This window comes from Rousettus aegyptiacus, unplaced genomic scaffold (genome assembly GCF_014176215.1).
Source record: "Rousettus aegyptiacus isolate mRouAeg1 unplaced genomic scaffold, mRouAeg1.p scaffold_m13_p_1, whole genome shotgun sequence".
Taxonomy (NCBI): domain Eukaryota; kingdom Metazoa; phylum Chordata; class Mammalia; order Chiroptera; family Pteropodidae; genus Rousettus; species Rousettus aegyptiacus.
Genome location: NW_023416284.1, coordinates 58574118 through 58598913, shown reverse-complemented (window position 1 = coordinate 58598913; position 24796 = coordinate 58574118). Strand labels below are relative to the sequence as shown.

At 35.1% G+C, this 24796-nt stretch overlaps 1 protein-coding gene across 4 annotated transcripts in view; it reads left to right on the top strand.

Annotated features, from left to right (window-relative positions):
- LOC107511578 (SSX family member 2 interacting protein) overlaps positions 1-24796 on the top strand; it is a 37852-nt gene that overhangs the window by 4107 nt on the left and 8949 nt on the right. For 3 of the 4 annotated variants that reach the window (XM_016146065.2, XM_016146061.2, XM_016146064.2), the window contains exons 2-9: positions 11738-11869; positions 12464-12633; positions 13091-13303; positions 16728-16838; positions 18191-18326; positions 20214-20289; positions 20371-20548; positions 23639-23789. In XM_016146065.2, the coding sequence (XP_016001551.2) occupies positions 11827-11869; positions 12464-12633; positions 13091-13303; positions 16728-16838; positions 18191-18326; positions 20214-20289; positions 20371-20548; positions 23639-23789 (1078 nt within the window). In that variant the 5' untranslated portion in view covers positions 11738-11826. The remainder of the gene's footprint in view (positions 1-11737; positions 11870-12463; positions 12634-13090; positions 13304-16727; positions 16839-18190; positions 18327-20213; positions 20290-20370; positions 20549-23638; positions 23790-24796) is intronic. The other variant, XM_016146066.2, reaches the window with a different exon arrangement.

The following is a 24796-nucleotide window of genomic DNA, read 5'->3' as shown; positions in this document are numbered from 1 at the left end:
TTTCTGTGTGGATGTAACTACTACATATATGCTGATGACACCTAGATCTGCCTATATGTCTTTTGCCATCCAGGCCCTAGAGATTATCCACATTTGAATGTCTCATAATAACATCTCTAAACTAAATGGGTTAAACACTGAGCTCATTATCCCTACACACTTAACCAAACCCATTTTTATTAACCTTACTCTTCTGTTCTCTTTATCTAAGTGACACCATTATCTGTCTAGTATAAAAGACAGATTTTTATGTGAGAGAACCCATCTCATTTGAACACAGCTGATGATGGTTTATATTTATTGGTGATTTCCAAGATGTCTTCTTATTTTTATATGCTAGATCCTATGTAGGATATTTCTAAAACTTGGGTACAGGCTAGAAAGACTAATGCTGAAGGTGCTTTTAGGTAGGAAAGCACAGACAACCAGATTACAATCAACTGGCAAGAGACAAGACTGGGACCTTTATAGCCTAAACCACGGGGCCTCAGCCCGTGGGCCGTGGACCGGAACCTGTCCATGGCCTGTTAGGCATCGGGCCACACAGCAGGAGGTGAGCGGTGGGCAGGGGAGCGAAGCCTCACCTGTATTTGCAGTCATTTCCCAGCACTGGCGTCACTGCCGCAGCTCCACCTCAGATCATCAGGCATTAATTAGATCTTCATAGGAGCCCCGATCCCTGATGCCAAAAAGGTTGAGGACTGCTGTCCTAGATCACTAACTGTCAGGTAAAAGGTATATGTAATGGCTGGTACCCATCTTAGATTATAGTATCTGCTGACTACTCAATGCATATGTAGTGCTGCATTTCTTTTAGAGCAGTATTCTTCAAGCGGTCTCCTCCAACCTTAATGTTTCCAAAATTGGGTTCCATTTTCAGCAGCCCTGGCACAAAAATATAGCAGACTGGACGGTTAATAGTCAGGGGGCTGGCTGGTTGACTTAGCCAGTGACAATGAAATGAAGGTAGTGAAGGACAGATAGGAAATACTTCAGAAGTTGAAGTAACAAACAAACCTGGAGACAAGTATACAAAAGCATCTTTAGGAAAGAATTCTCTGTTAGTATTCTGTAGTCTAAACTGCATAAATAGAACACGAATATATACTGCAGCAGTCCTCAACCTTTATGGCACCAGGGACCAGTGCTCTTAGGAGAATCTAATGCCTGATGATCTGAGGTGGAGCTGAGGCTGCGATGTTAGCACTGGGGAGTGGCTGCAAATACAGATTAAGCTTTGCTCACTGCCTGCCCCTCGCCTCCTGCATGGCCCAGTTCCTAACAGGCCATGGACCGGTACAAGTCCACAGCCTGGGGGTTAGACACCCCTGCTTTAGAGTACAGCTGTGTTCTTAAGTTTCTTACATCAGAATCACATGGGGGAGGGGGTCTCTTAAAACACTGATTTCTGGTCCCACACCCAGAGTTTCTGAATCTGTAGGTCTGAAGCGGGATTTGAGAATTTGCATTTTTAATCGATTTCTGGGCGCCATTGATGCTGCTGGTCCTGGGACCACAATTTGAGAACTGTAACCAATGGTTGAATTTGGGCTAAATCATTGAACAAACTACTACAGATACGTGATTACATTATTACAGAACAGATTTATGAATTAGGTTTAATTCCTTTGTTATTTCCATTGCCCTTAGTAAATTTTGTTTCCTGTTACTTATTTTAGGAAAGAAATACCAATAAATGGTAATTGTTTTTCTTTTTTATTGTCAACTTCTTAGATGACTTTTATAAAGTCAGCTTCTTGACTGACTTTCAAACTTATAGAGTATGATAGATTTAAAAACAAAAGTGCCGCTTTTGTTCTTTTTCTTAGTAATCTTCACGTAAGAATATGATTGCTGCTGTTCCTACCTCTGTACTAGAAGAATTTGAAATTGGCGTATTGTCTCTAAATTGTTATGCTCTCTTGATTCATAAATATATACTAAATCACCTTGCTACCTCTCTAAGCTGGCACTAGTCAAGATTCAATTGAAAGCCCTTCTAAATTGCATCATGGCTAAAGTGCATATTCTGATTAGTCATAAATTAAGCATGCCTCACCCTAATATGTCATTGAAGTTCATTGACATTCATTCAGCAAACTTTACTGGGTTCCTACTATGGGTCAATTATGACATCTCATACTAAAGCAGGGTACAAACAATACAGTGACAGGCCTGCTGACCAGGAACTCAGTTTAAGTGGTGAGAAAAGTTTTATTACAGTTAGATTTGTACTGTAATAGGGTTAATACAAAGAGAAGGGAATAACAGTTTGGAGAAAGCTTGGAAAAAAAATAATTTTTTGAGTTGCTATAACATTTAATATTTTGCCTGCTTTTTTACAGTTCACATTACAGTTATTCAGTTGGAATAGTTACTGTCTGATTGTAATTTAGTCTCAAGGTGAGGTGGCGGAGAAGCAAGTACCCGTGTGTATTCAATTTGAAACAGCAGCTCACATTGTGTATTCCCTCCTTTCGTACCATAAAGACAGCAAGGTATAATAGGTAAATGTGCTGGATGGCTGTGGTGTGAATCTTGGCTTTGTCACATTTTATCTATGTGACCTGGGGCGAGAAAGCTCTCTAGGCCTCAGTTTCCTCATCTGTAGTAGGGAGGAAATAACTATTTGGGTTTGTTTTAGATTGACATTTTAAATACTTTAAATTTATTTGTTGCAAGTAAATGGTTTATGTGTGGTAAATTTAATTTTATTGTTAAAATTAGGTAGAATCTCATTTGCTAAACGTAGTTATGAAGACAGTGTGTTGCATATTCTGTTACAAAATGTGAAGAAATTTTGATAAAAATAGCTATACTTGATTCCATTTTAAGTTCCAGGAGAAATGTAAAAATTATAGATAATAGAACTGAAAATTTTTCAAAGGTCATCTAGTTCAACCTAATTTTATAGATATGGAAATCAAAAACCAAGGAAATTATGACCAGGTCAGGGTTGCTCAATAAATGCTAGAAGTGGCACTGAGGACCACAGCCCATGACACCCCATCTGGTGCTCATTCAGTACCCTCTGCAGCTTCCTTACAGTGACAATACCTTGAAAAAAACTAAGTTGAATCAAAGATCCAAGACCAAAACATATGAAAACAGCAATGAAAAGTCATCGCACAATGAGTTCCCGATGGTGGGGCACAGACTCTGAAGTACAGAGCTGCATAACTTCATGAGCTGTTCTCTTGAAGCAGAGAAAGCATCTTGTTTGAGTCATAGAAGGTTGATCGATTAAGAACATTCTTTTTTGAAAAGAATCTTAATAGTTATAAATCATAGTCATTCTCCCCACTTCTGCCAAGTTTAGATTATAATTGAGTTAGAGGGAGAGCCCACCTTTACTACATTGGTCAATACTCTGAGTCTTTGCTCTTTACAGCATGGGGGGAAGTCTGCCTTTCTGATGGTCTAGATCCCCACAAACACGCTCTGACGTAGCAGGGCATCAGTGTGAAGACAGCATCATCCTTGCTCACTTGTATGTGTAAATGTGTGCAATAGGTGCTAGACATGTAATTGATTGGTGGAATGAGTTTATCATTTGTCTGGGTTGATTTTTTCCACTGAAGGGCAGGGGAGCGACTGTATTGAATTGTGGTGGGAATGCTTCCACACATATTATCTCATTAACTCTGCATGAATCCACTGCCTCTAAATATTTTACAAAATATTAAATGCCCCTAAAACATTCCAGCTATATAAAGGTGTGCTATGGAAGAGGTGAAAACAGCATTGGCCCACCCCTCACTATACCCACCCATCCCATTCGCCAGGAATGCCATTGGTAACAGTTTGTAACTTTTCCGGACCTTTCTCCTAAACCTATTTAGATAATTTGATTTAGCAAAAAATGGTGATCATACTATTCTCGTTATTCTGCTTCACTTAAATAATCCCAGGGTACCTCTTCTTCTGACTGTACCATGTGTGTTGATGTTTAACTGTTTCTTTCAATAGATATTTAGATTGTCTCCATTTTCTTGCCATTACAAATAATGTTACCGTCAATAATATCCTTGTATGTCATACTTGCTAACTTGTGTAATTGAATATGTGGTAATCGATGCCTAGAAGTAGTTTATCAGTGGAAAGATTTGTACATTTCAAAGTTTTGTAGACTGTGAGATTTGCATCTAAAACTGTAAACTACTGACTGCTGGTAGTGTTCTATTTCCTTTACGTAGTTATCTCAATAACTCTGAGACATTTGTTTTGCCCAACAGGGCTGCGTGTGCTAAAATACTGTAGATTAACTGACTAATCTGGAAATAAATATTATATTTTTTATCACTCATGCCATTCCAACATTAGTTTTGATGTTTGAGAGTGGTGCTGTTCATCTCCATTGCCTCTGCGTATTACTGTAATTTCCTTTAAAACCATGGATTTTTTTTTCATTATATGAAAAACATATTCACTTACAGAAAATTTAGAAAACATAAAAAAGTAAAGATTACCATAATGTCTTTATGTGTGTGAAAATGCATAAAGAAAGGGGTACAAGTCCTGCCCTTGCCTGCTCCCTTTTCTTTTCCCAGGTTGGTCTTCCAGTTTTTTCTGTTCTTATGCAAATTTCTGCCTAAAGACCAAGTAAGATCATAGATATCGTTCATTTTTTTTTTTTTTTTGGTCACTTAATCAAATATCATGAAAATCTTTTCAAATTAATAAAATAGTTAATAACAGCTGACTAACATTTATTGAGCACTTAATATGTACCTAAGACCTTATTTTAAGCCCCTTACAGCAATAAAATTATTTAATAAAATTATTAAATAAATTTTAAAGCTAAGTTTATTGTTTAACCACATTTTAATCCTTTGAGGTAAAGAATATTTTTACTCTCCTTTTGCAGATGAGGAAAATGAAGTCCAGAGATTTCTGTTCAGGGCCACTTACCTTGTAAGTGCTGGAACTGAGGTTTGAAACCAGGTGGTCTGACTTTGCATCCTGTGCTTTTAGCCATTATAGCATACTGTTCCTCATACTGCAGCAATACTTGGTTCAAGGATATATAGAAGGGATTTAACGTAGCTTCCCACTTCCTGAGATACTAAGAGGGTAGTTTTCTAATGGGAAATTCCGGCTTAGAGCTTCACTGAGATTGTACCCCTCAACCCAGAAACAGGATACACGTGAAACATTTTACCATAATTTGTGTCTTCACAAATTTGATTTAATGAGTGGTAGTAGGACATAAATACTGCTTCCTAACCTCTCATTCTCTGAAGCTGCAACCCATGGTAGTTAAAAGAGAGTGGGCTCTGGAGTCTGGGGTGGGGAAGATCCCCTGGTTCTGCCTCTTGCCTGCTATAGGACCTTGGGCAAATTACCTAACGTTTCTGTGATTCAATGTCCTCATCTGTAAAAAGGAAATAATATAATACATGAGGTTGTTGTGAGCATTGACTTAATAAAATAAATAAAGCATTTAGAACAGTGCCTGGCATGTGTTTGTTAAATCAGCTCCCATACCCTAGGTTTACTGTACCTAGTGTTTCATCTGTTACCATGTTAAATACCTACAACCATCCCGTGAAGTAAATAGTACCACCCTATTTTCCAAGTGAAGAAACCAGCCCAGAAAGAGACTTGGTCAGGATCTGACTCCAGTCTGTCTGACCTAGGGCTGTGATGCTTCTTGCATTGTTTGCACTGGACTCCTCAACTATTAATCCTCCTTCTAGCCACAAACTCAGCAAGGGGGCAGATGATGAAGGGAACCAAATTTTGAGTTTCAGCCATTCAGATATATATTAAAATTTAATTTACGAAGAATTTATTTCTGTGGAAAATATTTTTACCATTAAATTATGCCACTCAAATGAAATCATTTATATTTTAAATTTATATAAAGTAGATTTTCTAAGAGGGCGAATTTAGTGTGTTTCTATACCAATATGCGTACCTGAATCGAGATTTTGTTTAATGGTTTTGTTTAAGGTAGCAGAGGCATTTATTGTGGAATTAAAAGCTGTAGTCTCCTGTATCGTAGAAAGTGGCATTAATTTTTTAAATCATAATATATTTGTTTTTTGAGAGTAATAATATCTGTGAAAGTATGTTGATAACTAAATTCTTAAGTTTTATGACTGAATTTGTAGGATAGAACTAATGTTTAAAGACTTAAACAGTTTATCTTCTTAACCCAGCAATTTGGTAGTTCTAACTTTGTGAGATATTAGCAAAGACTTTAGTTAGCCATTTGTGAAAAATCCTGCACAATATTTAGAAGCCCAGGTGGTGTAATGTTACCACATTCCTGTATAATGAAAAACTATTGCTTTCTGACACCTGATTGAAGTCTGTTTTAGAATTCCGATTAGGTTGGCAATTGCGCCTTCTCAAGTTTAAATTCCAAGTGAACCTAAAAAGAACACTTAAAATAGTGTATTGTGTGAAGGAAATCTTGTAATCATGATACTACTTATCTTTCTGGTAAGCTCTCTTTCAGCGGGTAGATGTGGCAGGAGAGATTTGGAGTGAAGAGTAATGTTTTTCTCTAAAGGACTTTTATCTTTTGCATCTTTTCCATTGCCGTTTTCCTTTATACGCTTTTGCTTGCTGGAATGAATATGTTAATTCATCATCAGTTATTTACCTGAGTGTTCATTGATTATTCTATCAAGATTAGTTGGGGGTGGGATACAGAAATGTAAAGTGTGTGGTATTTAAGGCTTATAGCTGGGAAAGATGAAACTAGTAAGTGTATGGAAGACCTTGGGAATGGAGTTTTGTGGGCTGTGTGGAGGGGATGATGGTGGTTGAGCTGAGCTTTGAAGAAGTGTTAGTTTGAGGTAGACGAGTAGACGAAAGGAGAAAGCATAGGTGGAGCACACAGGCTGGAGTGAGTGTGCCATATGCGGGACTCAGTTTATTTCATAAACGTTTACTGAGCACCTGCTATTTCAGGAACTGTTGGATACAAAGATGAATACATTCTTTACCCTGCAGATGTTCATAAACTAATGGGGAAGGCATCCAACTATAAAATATGAAGTGATTAATTATGATACTGGATGATATTATCATAAACCTAACTAGTTGCTTTTGTAGTGTATCTTGTCCCTTGAGTTATATTTCAGTAAGAGACATGTAAATTATGAAAGGAATTCAGAAATTCGTATGTTTATAAACTGATATTAGTTATCTATTCCTGCATAACAAATTACTCTAAGATTTAGCAGCTTAAAACAAGAATTTATCTTTCAATTCTGTCAATCAGAAATCTGGATTTGATTTAGCTTGGTGCATCCGGCTCAGGCTGCTTTCAAGGTATTGGCCAAAGTTGCAGTCATCTTAGGGTTTGACTGGGGGAGGGTATACTTCCAAACTCACTCATAAGGCTTTTGGCAGACCTCAGGTCCTCACTGGCTGTTGACCAGAGACACCAGCTCCTTGCCACAAAGACCTCTCATGTGGCTGTTTACAATGTGGCAGCTTGCTTTCCACGGAGAGAGGGATCCAAGTGAAAGAGAACCGACCCCAAATGGAAGCCAGTCTTCTTATAATTAAATTTGGACATGAATCCCATCACTTCTGCTGTATTCTATTTGTTAGAAGGTAGTCACTAAATCCAGTCCACATTCAAAGAGCAGAATAACTCAAAGGTATGTACAACAGAAGCAGGAATAATTGAGAACTATCTTAGAGGCCGCCTCTCTCAGAATTCTATAAGTGATTGATGTATATAGAGTAGAAAAAATGGAAAGAACCAGCAGAGGAAGTCTGATGGAAAAAACAGGTGTAATTAACATGAACCACACATGTTTTTGCTAAAGATCTATAAACTTATTTTGAAGTTGTTTTAATAGTTAGTGTAAAACAGAATGTGGTAAGATGAGTTATTTAATTTCACCCTCATTAAACTGTCTATGGAATTGATATCATTTCTGGGAATTGTTTTTATGCCTTTTCAAAAGAAAATGTTTATAAATGAAAGAAGGCTATTGTTTGTGACATAGTAGAGGAGCTTATATAACTGTGCCTCAATTTAATTAATAGATAAGTTCCTTTAAGAATTGTGTGCTAACGGAATAATGTCAAATGAATTGTGGGAATTCAGTCTTTTAAAGAAATTTGTTAGAAATTTTTTTTTATTATAGTCTACTTTTAATTTCTCTCTCTCATATACATTGTCATGGGTAATCATGTCCACTGTATAATGGTTTCTATGGCTCGATTAATATATAATATTGTTTGTATTGTATATATAAAATATGGAACTTAATTCTGGGTTCCAGCACCAGGTTTTAATGAAATCCTTGGCTGCTTTTGCAGCTTTTAAGATGCAGTGAACTTGTAGAATTAATTAGATTTATGCTAAGAGGGATGTTTTGCATTTGAAATTAATGTCGATATATTTTAATATCTTCATAAAAATAGTTTGCAGCCTTCAACAATGAAATTTTAGCTGCGATTGAGCTAAAATATAATACTTTGTTTAAATTAGTCTTTTGGTTTTGGGATGTATATTGATTAAGAGTCTTAAGTCTCCTTTCTTGGAAAAACAGGAGACGTAACTTATCACAAGCCTCATAGGATATGATTAGTTGCATGATTGAACAGAATAGGACATAGAAACTTCTAGATATTGTGAAATCATATACTGTAGTAAGTTCTTTATTTTATAGCCCTTCAAAATTGAATTTATATTTTCATTATGAACATTTAAGTAGACCTGAATATTTTGCAGGTTTTTTTGTTTTGTTTTGCTTTTACAATCACTAGCACAGGCAACACTGTGGACACTGGCAAGCTAAATTCATGGTGAAAGAGTAACTGACTTAAACTATGATTTTAAAGAATGGATATGTAATAGACACATGTTAGTGTTTGATGATGTTTCTGTATGAGGAGGAAAGGCACTCAGAGCACTGTTGTGTCTTATTTACAAATATCTTGGGCGGGGGAAAGGACTTGGAAAGGTGCCTGTGTCTGTTTTCTTCTGATCTTGTCCCTCCCCCTAACCTAGTCATTACAAAGGATTAACCCACTGCCTAGTGTGTTTTTATTAGGCTGTTTCTAAGGATTTGTGTTCAACTTTTATTAAGAGCAACAGTGCATTTTGTTACAGGTTTTAGAATCCTGTCATTTATATACCATGTAAACAGTGAGATCTGTATCTAGATGGTGATATTGTTAACCACTGATTCCAGATGTCCCCTGTGCCAAGAATGCTAAACATGTGCATGATCTTAATCCTCAGAAAAAAAACTATGAAGAGCCATTATAATGACAGTTTACTAGTAAGTAAACTAGGACTCGAAGAGGTTAAGTGATGTACCCAAAGCAGAGCTGGGTTGAAATAGAAAGGTTTATTGTCCCTTGGATGCTGTTTTGCTTATAGCTACTGTCCTTAAAATCCAAAAGTAAAATCATTGCCTGCCTTGATGCAGACACAACTTTGATCCTGCTCATCCTATTGCTGAAGGCACCCATTTAAGGACAGTGGGAAGTACAAAATAGTTCAAGATGCTCTTACCAAGGTCCTTGAGCAGAAAAATGGTAAAAGATCAGTACCAGACTGGATGATCTTCTGTGTGGATGTGTGTGTGGCATCATAACATGTAATAGACACATAACTTCATTTTCATTAATGTGTAGTATGCTGCTGTATGACCTAGGAATCATCTGTGATTTCTCTTTTGCCAGTATTTCAATCCACCTGCAAGTCTTGAAGGTTCTCTCTCCAAAACACATCCCTAATTTATCCACCTGTGATTTCTCTCAGCCTCTCCACTACTGTTCACCTGTAATCTACACAGAGGATAGAGTAGCCAGTGATTTTTTTTAAAGCCTAAAGGAGATCATTTTGTTTTCCTGCTATAACTGCTTTAATCGCTTTTCATTGCAATTTTGAGAAAGTCCAACTGCCTACCATCTGTCTTTGCTTATTGTACTTCAGACATACTGGCCTTCTTTATGCTTCTCATACTTAGCAAGTTCATTTCCATTTTGGACCTTGTACCTGCTGTTTTCTTTACCTGAGCTTTTCTGGTTATTGATCATCTTGTGCCTGACCTAGTATCATTTAGGTCTCAGTTCAGATGTTAGCATCCCAGTATAGCATTCCTTGACTAATCTAGATACCCCGCCCCAATACTCTCTCATGTTATTATGTTTTATTTTTTTTTTATAGTTCTCGTCACCCTCTGAGTGTTACATTAATGAAATGTGATTTATTCCTTACATACCTATTTCTGCCCCCACAAGAATGTGAATTTGAGAGCAGGGCCTCCCTTGTACCTGGCCTATAGCAGCACAATTAAAAATTGATTGAATGAAAATTTTTATCTCACTTTAATATTATGTTGTGAATATTTCTCCAGTCTTAAATATTCATGCACATGTAAACTCTTCATGCACAGTCCAGATCTGGCCTAAATTCACATTGTATTTGGCTTATTAAAAAGCATTGTTGTTTAAGTGTACAATTTGGTGAATTGTACTAATGTGTATACCTTCGTAACCACCTCTCAGATCAAGATATAGAAGGCTCTCTCACATCCCCCACTCAGCCACTCCCTCTTCCCACAGGATACTTGCATAGTTAATCTTTTTTTAAAAAGTGGGAGATGCCACATAAAAATCCAGAATTTCAACATTTCTTAAAAAGTGGAAATGTAGCAACAGAGGACCTTCTTTCTCTTTTGGCCACAGTTTATTGTGGCTGAGAAGCAGCTGTCCGAAGCGTTGGCAAGTGTTCTCCAGTTTGCCTGCAGTATTTACGTCTCTTCCTTCTATCCCTGACCTTGAAATCAATTTCCAGTTGCCATTTATTTCATTTACATTTATTTCATTTGTATTTTTTATGGTGCAGAAATATTTCTATAAAAATGTGAAAACGTGAATGATAGAGTAAAAAGGTTATATTTCTTATACTTAGTCTGTTTTCTTATAGTCTGCATATGCATTTCTTGCCTTTTTTATATTTATATTTTATATTTATATTTGTTAGCCACCTTAATTCTACTTGGTTGTGTTTTAAGGTTCCACAGTGTCCTATTGCATAAATGTATCATTTACATAACTAGTCTCCTGCTGTGGAGCATATAAGTTATTTCTGGTTTTTTGATATTATAAAGAATTTATACATGAATCTTTGTACAAATCATCACTTTATGAGGACAAAATTTTATAAATGGAATTTCAATTAAAATATATTTTTTAAATTTTTGATCACATTGCCAAATTGCTTGGCACTAGTATAAATTGATACAAGCTTTCTGGAGAGCAATGAGTGGGAGTATTCATTTCTCTACATCTATGCCAACACTGGAAATTATGATTAAAAAGAAAGTTTTGCTAATATAGACTATAAAAACACAAAAATGGGAATGCTGGCCAAGAATCTTTGCATCTCATCTATGTAAATAAGAAATATACTTTAAAATAAAGTATATATTATAGAAATATTTATTATTTACTATAGTGCTATATACTTTAGATTTATATTGAGTCAAATCGTGCACCATGTACTTTGTATGTGAAATATGTGAATGCCTCAGTATAACTGGAGAAACCTTTAACTTTGATCCTTATACACCCATATGCACAAACACACTAAAATTATTGAGTTCTACCATTTTCTGTATGGGTATACATGAGAGTAAATAATGCAAACTCCTTCTGTTTGAAAGCACATACAACAATTTTCACACATTGGTTTTATATTTGCTTTTATATTTTTAATTAGATACTGTTATTTGATTTGCTTTTAAAGGAGACACTTACATAGAAGAGTGACAGCAGCTGGACCAAATGTTTCACTGCTGAACTGGTTCCTCAGGTATCCTGTCTTGGGTGATTGCTATGGGAGATTGGATGACTGTTACAGATCCAGGTCTGTCTTCAGGTAACTGAGTTTAAAATAGTTGTAAGCCAGTGCAGTGATTGTAAAGGTGAAATTTTCAATGAAACTGTATAATAATTACCACAAATATTGAAGATGTGAATAGGGACATAAATCGTTGTAAACTAATTTCCATCTTCAGTAAGTTATCAGGGAGAGCTAAAAATTGGGTCGTAATCAGTAGGGGTAAATGCTTTGGATGGATAATAGGTTACTTGATTGTTGCTATTTTTGAGGAAATTTTTATGCATTTGAAATAAATTCATTGGCCACTTCAGTACATTTCTCTGATTTATTCCTTTAGTCAGAGAAATTTTAAATGCGTAGACAAGTGATTTTTGTCTGTTATGCTTATAAATCTAAAGCACTATAAATTAAGGTAGCATATTGTAGCTTAGCATGCCTACTAAGAGCACCACTTTATAGTTGTATTTTTTGAGAAAAAAGTATATAGTTTTCATACAAAAACCAGCTTTTCCTTAATTTGAAAATATTTAAAATATTTATGCAAGTCAAAATCTTTGGTAATAGAGATTGTTACCTTTACATGCATTTTAATAAGTTATTTACATAAACACCTTTTATTGATTCTTTCAGAAAGCAAAAATATATCTCAGTATACCTCAGAAACAAAGATGTCTCCATCAAGTTTATACTCACAGCAAGTGCTCTGTTCTTCAATACCTTTATCAAAAAATGTGCACAGTTTTTTCAGTGCCTTCTGCACAGAAGAGAACATCGAACAAAGTATTTCATATCTTGATCAGGTAACATGTTTTTTCTTTTGTAAGGAGCAATAGCATAAATTATGTTATATAATAGCACATATTAAAATTATGAGAAAAACGCCTGTCAGGCACAAGTATATTGTTGCATATTGGTCCAGGACTCATATTAGATTGGCAGAGAACCTTAGTGACCACCTATTTAGATACAAGGTAACAGCTTTTGTCTGGAGCAGGCTGACCTCCTGCCACCTCAAGGGCTCCTCCACTGGGAGTCTTACCTTATTTTACTGCTAGAGAAACGCAGGTTCCTTTGTATAAGTGATTGCAGAGCAGTGGCGAAAAGAGCCGAGTTCTCTCAATTCTTTGTCCTTTAGGATATTTACTATTTTCATAACTATCTTAATATAATTTTCTTTCTCAGAAAAGATTTCTATCTTTTGTTTCTTTACTAATTTGTTTGGTAACCAACTTTTAGGAAAACGTTTTTTCCTACCAGGAATTGACTACTTTCGGTTTTCCTTCATTATATGAAGAATCCAAAGGTAAAGAGACAAAGAGAGAATTAAATATAGTTGCTGTTTTAAATTGTATGAATGAGCTACTTGTACTTCAGCGGAAGAACCTTCTAGCTCAGGAAAATGTGGAAACACAGAATCTGAAACTGGGAAGTGATATGGACCATCTACAGAACTGCTATGCAAAACTTAAGGTAGAAACTACATGTCAATCTGTATTTCAGTGCAATTATTAGATAATTTGATACTATAAATTTTCATTGGCTTTATCAAGTTCGGGGGTTAATTTTTTCGTTTTAGGGTTTTTTTTTTTTAAACAGGTAAGTAAAAGTGAACTTAAAGTAGTTTGTGCAATCTGTCATACTCCTTCCTAATATCTATATTGATGGCATTGATTTTATGAACTGTTTAGTGACTTGCCGAGTCAATAGAAAGTTACATTAGGAAATATTTATTTCGGAAGAAAATAAATAAGGATTCCCTTGTCCCATTCAAACTTGCTTAAAAAGTAGATGCTTAATTTAAAGAAGTATTATTATGAGAGACTGTATCAGTTAATTCAAAGAAAAATATTCTTGAGGGCGTGTATGCCCAAAATTTGTTAAAACTTGATAATGAAAGCAGGCTAGATAACTTTTAACTCTTAGAAGTCCCTAGGACTCTAGAGATGATCGTAGAAAAATGCTTTTGCAAAATTGCTGATTTCTCTGAATAAAGGAAGTATTTTTCACACTGCCAATAACTTGTCATCTTAAAATATAGAACATTTGTTGCTGGCTTCTGCTTTGCTTGTATTCTTTTCTTTCTTTTATGTTTTCTTTTGTTTGAGAAGGAGAGGGAAGGAGGTGTTTAAAATCACATATAGTAGGGACTTATGATTGTATGTTATGAAGAATGTAATATAATCAGTCCAAGGGTAAATATTTTTCTAAAGATATTATTCTATTTTGGGTTTTCTTATTTATGAAAAGAAAAGCTTTTGAATATGAATACTCCTGGAAGATCAACTTCCTTTTGTTTATTTCTTGGTACATGCCTCTCTATTTTTCTTCCTCTGTTTCCCCTCCCTACCCACACTCTCCAAGGACAGATAACAACAATTAGAAAAAGAAACTACTCAGTATCTTGAATCTATGATCTCCATTGGAGAATATAGGATCTCTGTACGTTATATTTGAAAATCTGTTAGTAGGGAGTATATAATAAAGAATGGCCTGGAGTTGGCCCATATGTGAGTGAACACTGGGAGTGTTTGGGAATTAATTTAGAGAAGCTTAGCTCTTCAGCAGCATCTGTCCATACCAGCCCGTCATTGCCTAATGCTATTTTGTGTTGTCTTCTTAGCTTATATACAGTGATAACAGTATGTTTTCACTTTAATAATATTTTTAGGTTTTTGTACATCTTATATGCCTAAGAGATAGAGATTATCCAAATATATCTTGTCAGTCTGGGGAACTGTGGTGGGCTGGAGGTGGTAGATGGTACTCTCCAGGCTTATTAAAAGGCTATGAGTTGTGGACACTACTTTAATCTTAATCAGAGACTTATAGAAGGTCTTACGAATTAGACTGACCCAGAGTCATAAACCCTAGACTAAAGTTTAAAACTTTTTATATCTGGACACCCTTAGCCAAGTGTCTTGTAAGTAGCTAGTGAACAATTACATAATGATACTGGTAATTTAAGGCTGTTGAGCTTTTCCTCTAAGAAGTGATCATTTATTAGGACAACCCAGAACATAAAGTATTTTCCAGAATACTTTCTAATTTGGGACTTGACTTTGGTCAAAATAGGTATTTTGGGTCAGCTGTAGACAGAGATGTGTATGAAATAAGAAGATTTGCTGATCTATCCTTGAAGAGTTTCTAGATCTAGCATATGATTCATTTAATTTGTTGAGCAAAATGTATTGAGTATTTAGGTAGTAGGCACTGGGTTTCAAAGATGAGTGAAAGCCAGTCCTGCTTGCAAGGAGATTGTAGTCCAGTGGAAAGGAGACACATTGAATCATAATTATTTACTTCACTAATTGTTTTTGATGTGGATAGTGAGAAAAGTCTTCACAGACAGATAACACTTGATCTGAGATTGGAGGAATGGATAGAAATTTGCTAGTGTTTGGAAAAGATATACTAGGTGGAGTATATAACCTGTATAAAAGCATAGAGATATGAGAGAGCATTTTACTTTCAGAGAACAACAAATAGCTCTGTAGAGACTGAAGTATGTAATGCATCATGAAGAGTAGTAAGCGGTGAGACTGGGACCTGGGACCCTGGCCTAAGATAATATGAAATGTATTCTGCAGAAACTCAGAGGCACCGAGGAATATAAACAAGAGGAAAGCATCATGTCAATATCAATCTGGCAATAAAGTGAAGGAATTATAGGGGGAGGTGCAGATTTGTATTTGGGGCAGAGGTAGGGAACTCAGAAAGCCTGGTGAAAAGTACAGCTGTTAGCAGGCCTTAGCAGTCACCCAGGCCAGGGAGGTTTTGGACTTGACATCAGTGGAGATAGGAAGAGTAAGACAGTACAAAAACTAAGGTGGTAAAATGGGTAGAATTTTATGAACAACTGAATTTGGGGAATAAGAGAAAGTCATGAATTTAAGGTACTATTCAGGTCTCTGATTACTGAGGATGGTGGCATGATTCACTGAGATAAGAAATGTAGGGGGGAGGTGTACAGATTTTCAGGGAAGATGCATTCAAGTGAAGTGTTGATAATGACCCAGTGAATCTCTGATAGTCTATAGGACATATCAGCTGGCTCCAGGGCCTTTTAGTTCAGCCTTGTGAAACGGTCTGGCATGATGGGAAGTTTTAAACACTCCAAGGAATAGGGAGCCAAACATTCTTGACAACCTTAAAATCATGCAAGTTATATTCCTAAATTTCTATGTCTTGAGATCCATTGTTAATAGAGATTGTGTAAGTTGTTGTTTGTGATCAGCTATTACATAACTTAAGTGACTTTTATATTTTATAAAGATAAAGAGGATTTTAAAAAAAATACTCCAGTGGCTTCATGCAGAACTTGGCACAGTTCCTCTGAAAATGTGCAGAATGAATTGAAAGCTAGCATCTTATCCCATACCGATTCCAGCAATGCTGACATTTTTCTCTGGGAAGAGTTTTCAGAGAGTTTACCACCTGCAAGGGAGAACTGGTGTCTTGCTGTAGTCTCATCTTTTCTGACCTGCAGTGTTCTAGTTTGCTTGGCCACCGGTCTTCTTCAGACTTAGCTTGGAATTCCTTTTGGCTCTATCTCAAAGAGTGTGCTAGTATTAAAAAGAAAAATTTTTAAATGTTTGGTGACAACATCACTAGAATAAGTGAAGACCTCTTCAAGGATCCAGTTTGAAGCTCTTTGATATATACATAAAAATTTTGGTATGTGAATTAAATCAAATTTAATATTTAAATTTAAATAAATTGTGTAATTTATAGTATAGAGCTTTATAAGTGCTTTAAAAAAATGTTGTGTACCTCTAAACTTTAATTTTAGCTAACAAACCCTACTATGTGTAACTTGTTTTTACCAATCTTTTAAGAAATCGTTTGCTATGAATCCTATATTAACTTTAGTCAAAATTGCATATGAATGTTTTAGGAACAACTGGAAACCTCCAGGAGAGAAATGATTGGCCTTCAGGAAAGAGATAGACAGTTACAGTGCAAGAACAGGAATTTGCATCAGTTACTGAAAAATGAGAAAGATGAGGTAAGTTGTCACTTATTGCAGATTAAGTAGAAGAGAATTTTTAAAAATAATTTGAGGTGACCATGAGAACCACTTAAAAGCAAAAAAGAACAGTTTATTCATCTTATGTCAAATTGGTGTGGTGGACCTCTTAGTACAGTATTGTACCATATTGAACTAAGAGGTCAGGAACCCTTCACACAATCCCGTTTCCCCAGTGGATCCATTTGACTTAGTATTTTAGTCTATAGCTTGTGACAGCCAGTGTCCTGTACCATCCACCTCAGAGGTACATGCTCAGGGATGCTTTAAATGCAGATCTTTTATTTTCTGCCATATTTATACTTAATATCTGGCATGCCTCTTCTTGCCATTTTAAATATTGACATTGTTCATCCATTCAAGCAAATTAATTGACTAAATGGGCACAAGTTATTGTTTAAAAAAAATTCACGTTAAAAATCTCACTTCTGTGGCTAAAAACAATTCTAATCTCATTTCTGCATTAGTGGTTACTTAGTATTTGGGCTTATAAAGTTAATGCATTTGAAATTATTATTTTTTAATTTATGTGAGAAGAAACCATTGTGTTTTTATTGCACTGCAGTTTGATCCTTGACCAGGTGATAACTAAAAATATAATACTTTCAATGTTGTATATGTTGTTTTAACTACAATTAAAGACTTTTAAGGACCTTGTAGTGATTTAGACATTTGTTTTACTATGCTTGGTTATTTAGTGGTATATTTAGTAAGTGGTTAGTATCTTAACAAAACCACAAGGTTGCTTATACGTTTCCTTGAGTTATTTCTCAGAAAATTTTGACTTGATGATCTGTTGATTACACTGAAATGGTTTGAAAATAGTTCTTCTATAATAAGGGTTAAGTTAAACATGGTTATGTCTAGCGGATATTAAGAATGTCTGTGTAGAATAGAACATACTCCTTATCAAGGGCTGCCGGAGAAGCCATAGTGCAAATAAACATCAACAAATACAAGGAAGTCACTATAAATAATCATATGAATTTTCCTTGTTTCAAATGAAGCTTTAATCGCTTTAACCCTTCTGTAAATTTCTGGTTTCTAAATGACCAAGAGTCTGTATGTGCAAAAAATGTAGAAGATAATTTAGAAAATTAGCAACACTGAAGATTACATAACTAAAAAATAAAAACCTAATGTGATTCATTTAAGTTATATGTTAAAGTTTGGGTGATTTCTAGTGGTTGTGGAGAAGAAAGAATAATCCTAGAATTTTAAAACTATTATATGTGGAAGCGAATACTAGGACTTTTCTCTTTTGAATTTGTGAATTTTAACTGAGTTTATCAATCCTAAAGGGATCCATTTGATAGGATTTTTTTTTTCAGGTACAAAAATTACAAAATATCATTGCAAGTCGAGCTACTCAATATAATCATGATATGAAGAGAAAAGAACGTGAATATAATAAACTAAAGGAACGACTACATCAACTTGTTATGAACAAGAAAGATAAAAAAATAGGTAAGAAGCAGCTGGCTAAGATAGAACAAAGGGAATAAATAACTAATATTATGCTAAGCAATAAATGTAAAAGAATTGAGCACTGTAACACCTGAAGTGTTGTTTTCATGCTTTATACAGTTTTTAGATGGTATGTATCGATATAAACCAGGAATTGAAACAACTGGTTAGTAAAAATTAATAATTTTTCTTTGCTTATTAGTTGTATATAAAAATTGTATTTTTTTCTTAACATGGCAGGTATAAGACTAATCCATAGAGAGAAACTAAGCCAGAGGAAATGCTAATTTTCCACAGCAAAGAACTGATAATGTTAAAAATCAGGACCAGTTTCTGAGTATCAATAGAAGGACGATTTTAGAGTAAACTTCAGAAAATTGTTCATCAGACCAATCATTTGTCAGTTTCAGTTCCTTTAATAACTTTAGCTGTGTATTTTTGAAGCAGGTGGTCGCAAGGATGGACTATGTAAGTTAAGTTTATTTTTGTCTCTAAGGTATACTTTTTCTAGTATTCTTTTGAAAATTAATTTACAACTTCATTCAAGTCCATGCGTAATTTCAAGTAAATGGCATAGATTTAGGTTAAGAAGTAGAACTACCCACACACCAAAGTAGAGCTGTACCAATGGTTTTCCTGGCCTGGTAAGATTGGGAGAACGTGGGGAATCTGTGCATTTATTTATTGAAGGATGGTTTCCAAGTGGACGATAGGCTGTCCTGTAACCTACTTTATACAGTCATACCCTTAAACTGCCTTTCCTGAACTGAACTTGGACTTGCATACAACAGCTGATGAGCAGATGTTTCAGGCTGTCATATGGTGGGCTCTGTCTGCTGCCAGCAAGCAGTTCAGTGTTGACTGTATCGCTGTCATTCTGTATAGCAGAGATGTTGCAGTTATTCAGATATTTTACTTTAAAAATTATTGAAAAGTATAAATAATAAGCAATTAAGACAAGGTTGAAGATCTTTAGGTATTGAGGTAATAAATATTAAACTGCACTTGGACACTCATTGGTTTTTAAGGTTGGTTAACCTTGTGTTTATTCATGAAGGAAGTAAAAGGTTGAAGTGCTTGGAGTGTAAAATATATCACCTAGTTAGAGAAGTTTATTAAAAATTTTACCCTGGTAACAGAGCCCTTGTTTTATGGGGTAGGGGTCTGGCTGTTTCCTGGTCCAAACCCTAGTTGGAAGTGACAGTTTAATAATTATTTTGTCAGCTCTAAAATTACAATAACTTACTCTTAATTTATATCCTTCTGATGCTAACTGCTTCTTTCTCCACATATGGCAAAAGATGCATTAATACTGTCAGGGGTCTTGACTTATTTACTGCTGGTAACAATACAGGGCTTGGCCAACTTTTTCTGTAAAGATCCAGATATTTTCGGGTTTGTGGGGGTCTATGGTCTCTTGTCAGAACTATTCATCTCTGCCATTGTAGCACAAAAGTAGCTGTTGATTATATATATATATATGTTCTAACAAGACTTTATTTACAAAATCAGGCAGCTGGCCCGCCGGCCTTTAGTTTGCCATCCCCTGATGATAAAATTAATAATAATAATAACAAAATAATATTTATTAGCTATTTACTGTATTAAGTGCTTTAACATTTCTTTTGTTCTTCACAATCCTTTGGTAGATACTTTATTACAATTGTATCAATGAAGAAACAGGCTTAGAAGTTAAATAACTTGCCAAAATCTCAGTGCTTATAAATGACAGAACTCTATAACTTGAAATTGGGGCTGTTTGAGCCCAAATCCTAATCTATATACTAGATTAATTTATGTCCCTGATATGTTATAGAGTATTAGGGTTTTAAACACTTAAACATGTATGGTAACAATTGGTTTTGTTTTATGTGTTCATGTTTGCAGCCATGGAAATTTTAAATTATGTGGGGAGAGCTGATGGAAAAAGAGGTTCTTGGAGGACTGGTAAAAGTGAAGCCAGGTGGGGTTCAATTTAAATCGATAAATTTAATCAGACTTTTCTTTGTAGACTGTATTTTCATACTGACAGTTTCTTTCTCAGGAATGAAGATGAAATGTATAAAATTCTCTTGAATGATTATGAATATCGTCAGAAACAAATCCTAATGGAAAATGCTGAACTTAAGAAGGTTCTTCAGCAAATGAAAAAGGAAATGATTTCTCTTCTTTCTCCCCAAAAGCAGAAACCTAGAGAAAGAGCAGATGATAGTACAGGAACTGTAAGTGGCTCTTTCCTCTCTAATACAGTCTTCAGATTGCTAAGTAGAACAGTTGAAACGCTGGATAGGTATTCTCAATGGGGACAGTATTGGTATTTTGGACAGGACACTCACTGCTATGCTACTCCCAGTCACTGAGACCATCAGACATGCCCTGGGAAAGGGAGGTGATTTTCTGAGGATTTAATCTGTGCCAGACACTGTGATAAGCACTTTTTACAAGCATAGTGTCATTTCATTCTTAATATAATTTGATGCTTTTGATACTGTAATTATTCCCATTTTATAAAATGAATGCACCTGAGGCACAGTAGTCAGTCCAGTATCACATGACATAACTAGGATTGGAGTCCAAGTCTGTCTTACTCCAGAGTTCATGCTTTTAACCACTGTGCTGAATATTTAAATATTTTAAGTATTGCGTACTTAAGCAGGCCTTTGAAACTTTTGTTAACTTTAGGACCCAAATAATCATTCAGCCCATAAATTTATTAAGTGTACATTATGTTCTTTTCCCCAGAAAGAAAAAGCTAAAAAGATTTTGATTTTTTTTTCTTGTTGTTGTTTGGGCCGCTATTACAAATTGCCGTCAATCAGGTGGTTTATAAACAACAGAAATTTATTTCTCTCAGTTCTGGATTCTGGAAGTCAAAAATCACGGTGTCAGCAGATTCGGTGTCCAGTTCAGGCCCTCTTCTTGGTTGCAGATTGCTGACTTTTTGTTGTATTCTCACCGGGTGGAAAGAGGGCCAGAGAGCTCGCTGTGTAGGGGCACTCATCTCGTTCATGAGGGCTCCACTCATGACCTAATCACCTCCCAAAGGCTCCGCCTCCTAGTACCATCACATGGGGGATTAGGATTTCAACATAGAATTTTGAAGGCACATGACGTTCAGCCCACTACATCCCTCAAGAAGCTGTTTTGGGGAGCGATACCTGTGTAGAGAAGTAATAATTACTTCTGTAATTATTATAGAGCTATAATAGGGTTATACAATGTATAAAACAATATGGCAATCAAAGATGGCATCATATAACATTTGAGTTTGCTCTTAAAAAATAAGTAGGTGTTTTCGAGATAGGAAGCATGGGGAAAACACTTGACAGAGGGAATAATAGGTACAGATCTGAGAAAACAAGTTACATAATGGTGGAAAGTTCTTCTAACTTAATTTCTTTACAATAAGTTTAAATTCTGGGTTCAAGCAAGTTCACATTCGTGACTAAAATTCGAACATAACAGTGTTGATGGAAAATGCTAATTACCAGCAAACATCAGAAGTTGTTTTTAAACCTGTATTCCAAGATTACAGGTATTGCCCCTTTTTGAAAGTTCATGTTATACTGCTTCACTTTTATGAAATACGTACATTAGTACCTGTTTTCACTAACCAAAAGAAATACAAAGAGGATTTTCATTTGGTAATTGCTTCTTTCACATTAAGCCTCTCAGCTTATGAAAGGTTTTATAGGAACGCTCTACATTCAATTAGTGGGGGAAATGTGTTTATTTTGTGATATCATAGATCAGTCCAACTGAGAAGCCCATCCCACTGCTTACCATTTTTTTCCTCTTCTTTAAAAAAAATTACTCGAGTGTTCTTTTAAATTCTACAATTTGGGGCCTGCTTGATGTCTGTCTTACATTTAGATAAGCTTTTCTCTCAAAGTCTATCACTCCTGGTCAGTCCTTAACATTCACTAATGCCTCTCCAGGGCTCGCATGGTTTCTCTTACTCTTGTGGTTTCTTCAGTTTTGGCCCAACCTTCACTAACCTCTCATACCAGGTTTTAGTCAGCAAAAATAGGTAGAAACGAGGAGGAGGTTCTCAGATAATTAAACTCCCTTTTCCCCCCATCGCTTGGCTAGTGGGTGGTTTCCTGTATAAATCTTCATGATTCAAATGTTTAGGTTTGAGAAACAATCTCTTAAGTACATTTTCTGTTTTTAAGAGCTCTGTTTTTCTAGATTTTTTTCTTAAATATAACTAATTCAACTGTTTCTTTTAAGAAAAAATTTGGGAACATTATAACAAGAGGAATAGGATGTACTCTTGAAATGCCTAGGTGGCATCCAAGTTTCATTTATTATTTTGTTTACTTAATTGTAGCCAAAACGTAGACTCAAAATTCAATTTAAATGGATTTTTTAATTTCATTTTTTGTGGTTTTAGAGTATCATTCAGTCTGGAAATGTGCAGTAGTTTTCTTCATTTTTGAAAAATAATGGATTGGTGGTGTTTTGAAAACAGGAGAAGCCGTAGCTCCTTGAAAGAGTTACTGGCAAATAGTTCTAGAAGATTGATTGAAAGAACCATGGTCAGAAAGAGTCTTATCCTGGGCCTTTCCCCCACTCACTCAGCCTGGGAGACCTTGACCTCTACTAGCCCATTGCTGACCTCAGTTTATTAATATAGTTCTTTAGACTCAGGACCATTTTCTGTAGATGCAGATTATTATGACATTAGTTTCAGTATTGTTTTCATATGTTCTTTATCCTGCTTTGATTCTTTATGCTAATGTTTACTACATTTTCCTATGATTTAATGTCTTGGTAGAATACAAAGAAAAATCTCCAGTTTTTAGTTTAAAAAATTATATGAGAAAAGTAGGATTCATGGTTGTTTTTACTTTGGAGATTATTTCATAGATTTATTTAAGCAGCCTAAGATTGGAGATGAGTTGCTCTAACTTCATCTCAGTTTTACCTCTTGGCTATGTGACTTTGGGCAAGTTACTCTAATTCTATAAGCCTCAGTTTCTCTGTAGCATAACATGATTTGAGGATTAATGAACATATGAAAGCATTTATCATAATAAGATGTGAGTAACAACTCCTTACACAGCTTCATAACTCTTGTCGGTATCTATATTTGGATTCAAATGCAGGTTTGAAGACACCTGAATTGTGGAATTTCTACCTTCAATATTAATTACTTTTTCTGGAGATATTTATGTTAAGTACTGGGTCATATATGTTTAAAGCACAGCACAGAAATTATTTTGATAAATATCTGACAGTCTGATTACTACCGCCTAAGTATCTAAAGCCATTTTAAGATACTGGTCTTTCTTTTTCTTCTTTCATAGATTATCTCTGATGTTGAAGAAGATACTGGGGAACTGAGCAGAGAGAGTATGTGGGACCTTTCCTGTGAAACTGTGAGAGAGCAGCTTACAAACAGCATCAGAAAACAGTGGAGAATTTTGAAAAGTCATGTAGAAAAACTTGATAACCAAGGTAACTACTGCCTAAATGTGTGCAGAGTTGAGTTGTAACACTAAGTAAACTTAATTTTCAGTCATTTAAAAAGCCACAATATGAGCTTAGACCTGAAGCACTTTAGGTTTGGTGGTTTGAAAAGCAAGACTCTGCCTACTTCTAGACAGGACGTGTGAACCTTACTGAGAAAGTGCACTTGACTCTCAGAGTGAATCTTTCTCTGAAAAGAGAACATCGTGATCCATCTGCTCTGAGTGCAGTATACAACTGGAGTGAACTGAGTCACTTACTAAGTCTAATAAATCAAGAACTTCTAATCATAATGTAGTGTACATATGAACCTTCTACTTGATATTTCTATATATGTGCATTTTGCTAGGTTCCTAATAATCCATTTTTAAATTATTTTCAAAATAATGGATAGTGTTTTTGTATCAATTAGGTACATAAAGGTAGAATATTCTGGTCTCCCATTTTTTGTATGTAATACTTAACAGATTTTTCCCTTTGCATTTTTAAAGTATTTAAAGATATATATAAAATAACAAAAATTGGAATATTATGTGTTTTTTTCTGCTCTGTACTTTTTTCAGTTAACAGTGTATTATTTTAGACACATTTTCCTGTCATTATAAATAGGATTGATAGATCTACATTGATAAATATATCCTTAATATTTTGTATTTGTTAAAGTTTATATGCTTTTAAATCAAGAATATTAAGTTTCTGCTCAGTAAGTGAAGTCTATTTTTTAAAAAATTATACTAAATTGTCAAAAATGACAAACTCGGTGTCAGTTGTCTTCAGTAGTAAAGAACAATCAGCAAAACTATTTTAGTACCAAAATTAATTTACATAAGATTTTATTGATTTTAGTCATCTTATCTCTTAGAAATAGCAAGTATGTTTGGACTTTATATTAGTTGAATTTAATACCAGAGAGCAAGAATGTAGCACTGCACTGATCTTTGAAGAAGTGTCAGAAGAACATAGTTTATGAATATTAATTATTCTTCTGTGAATAC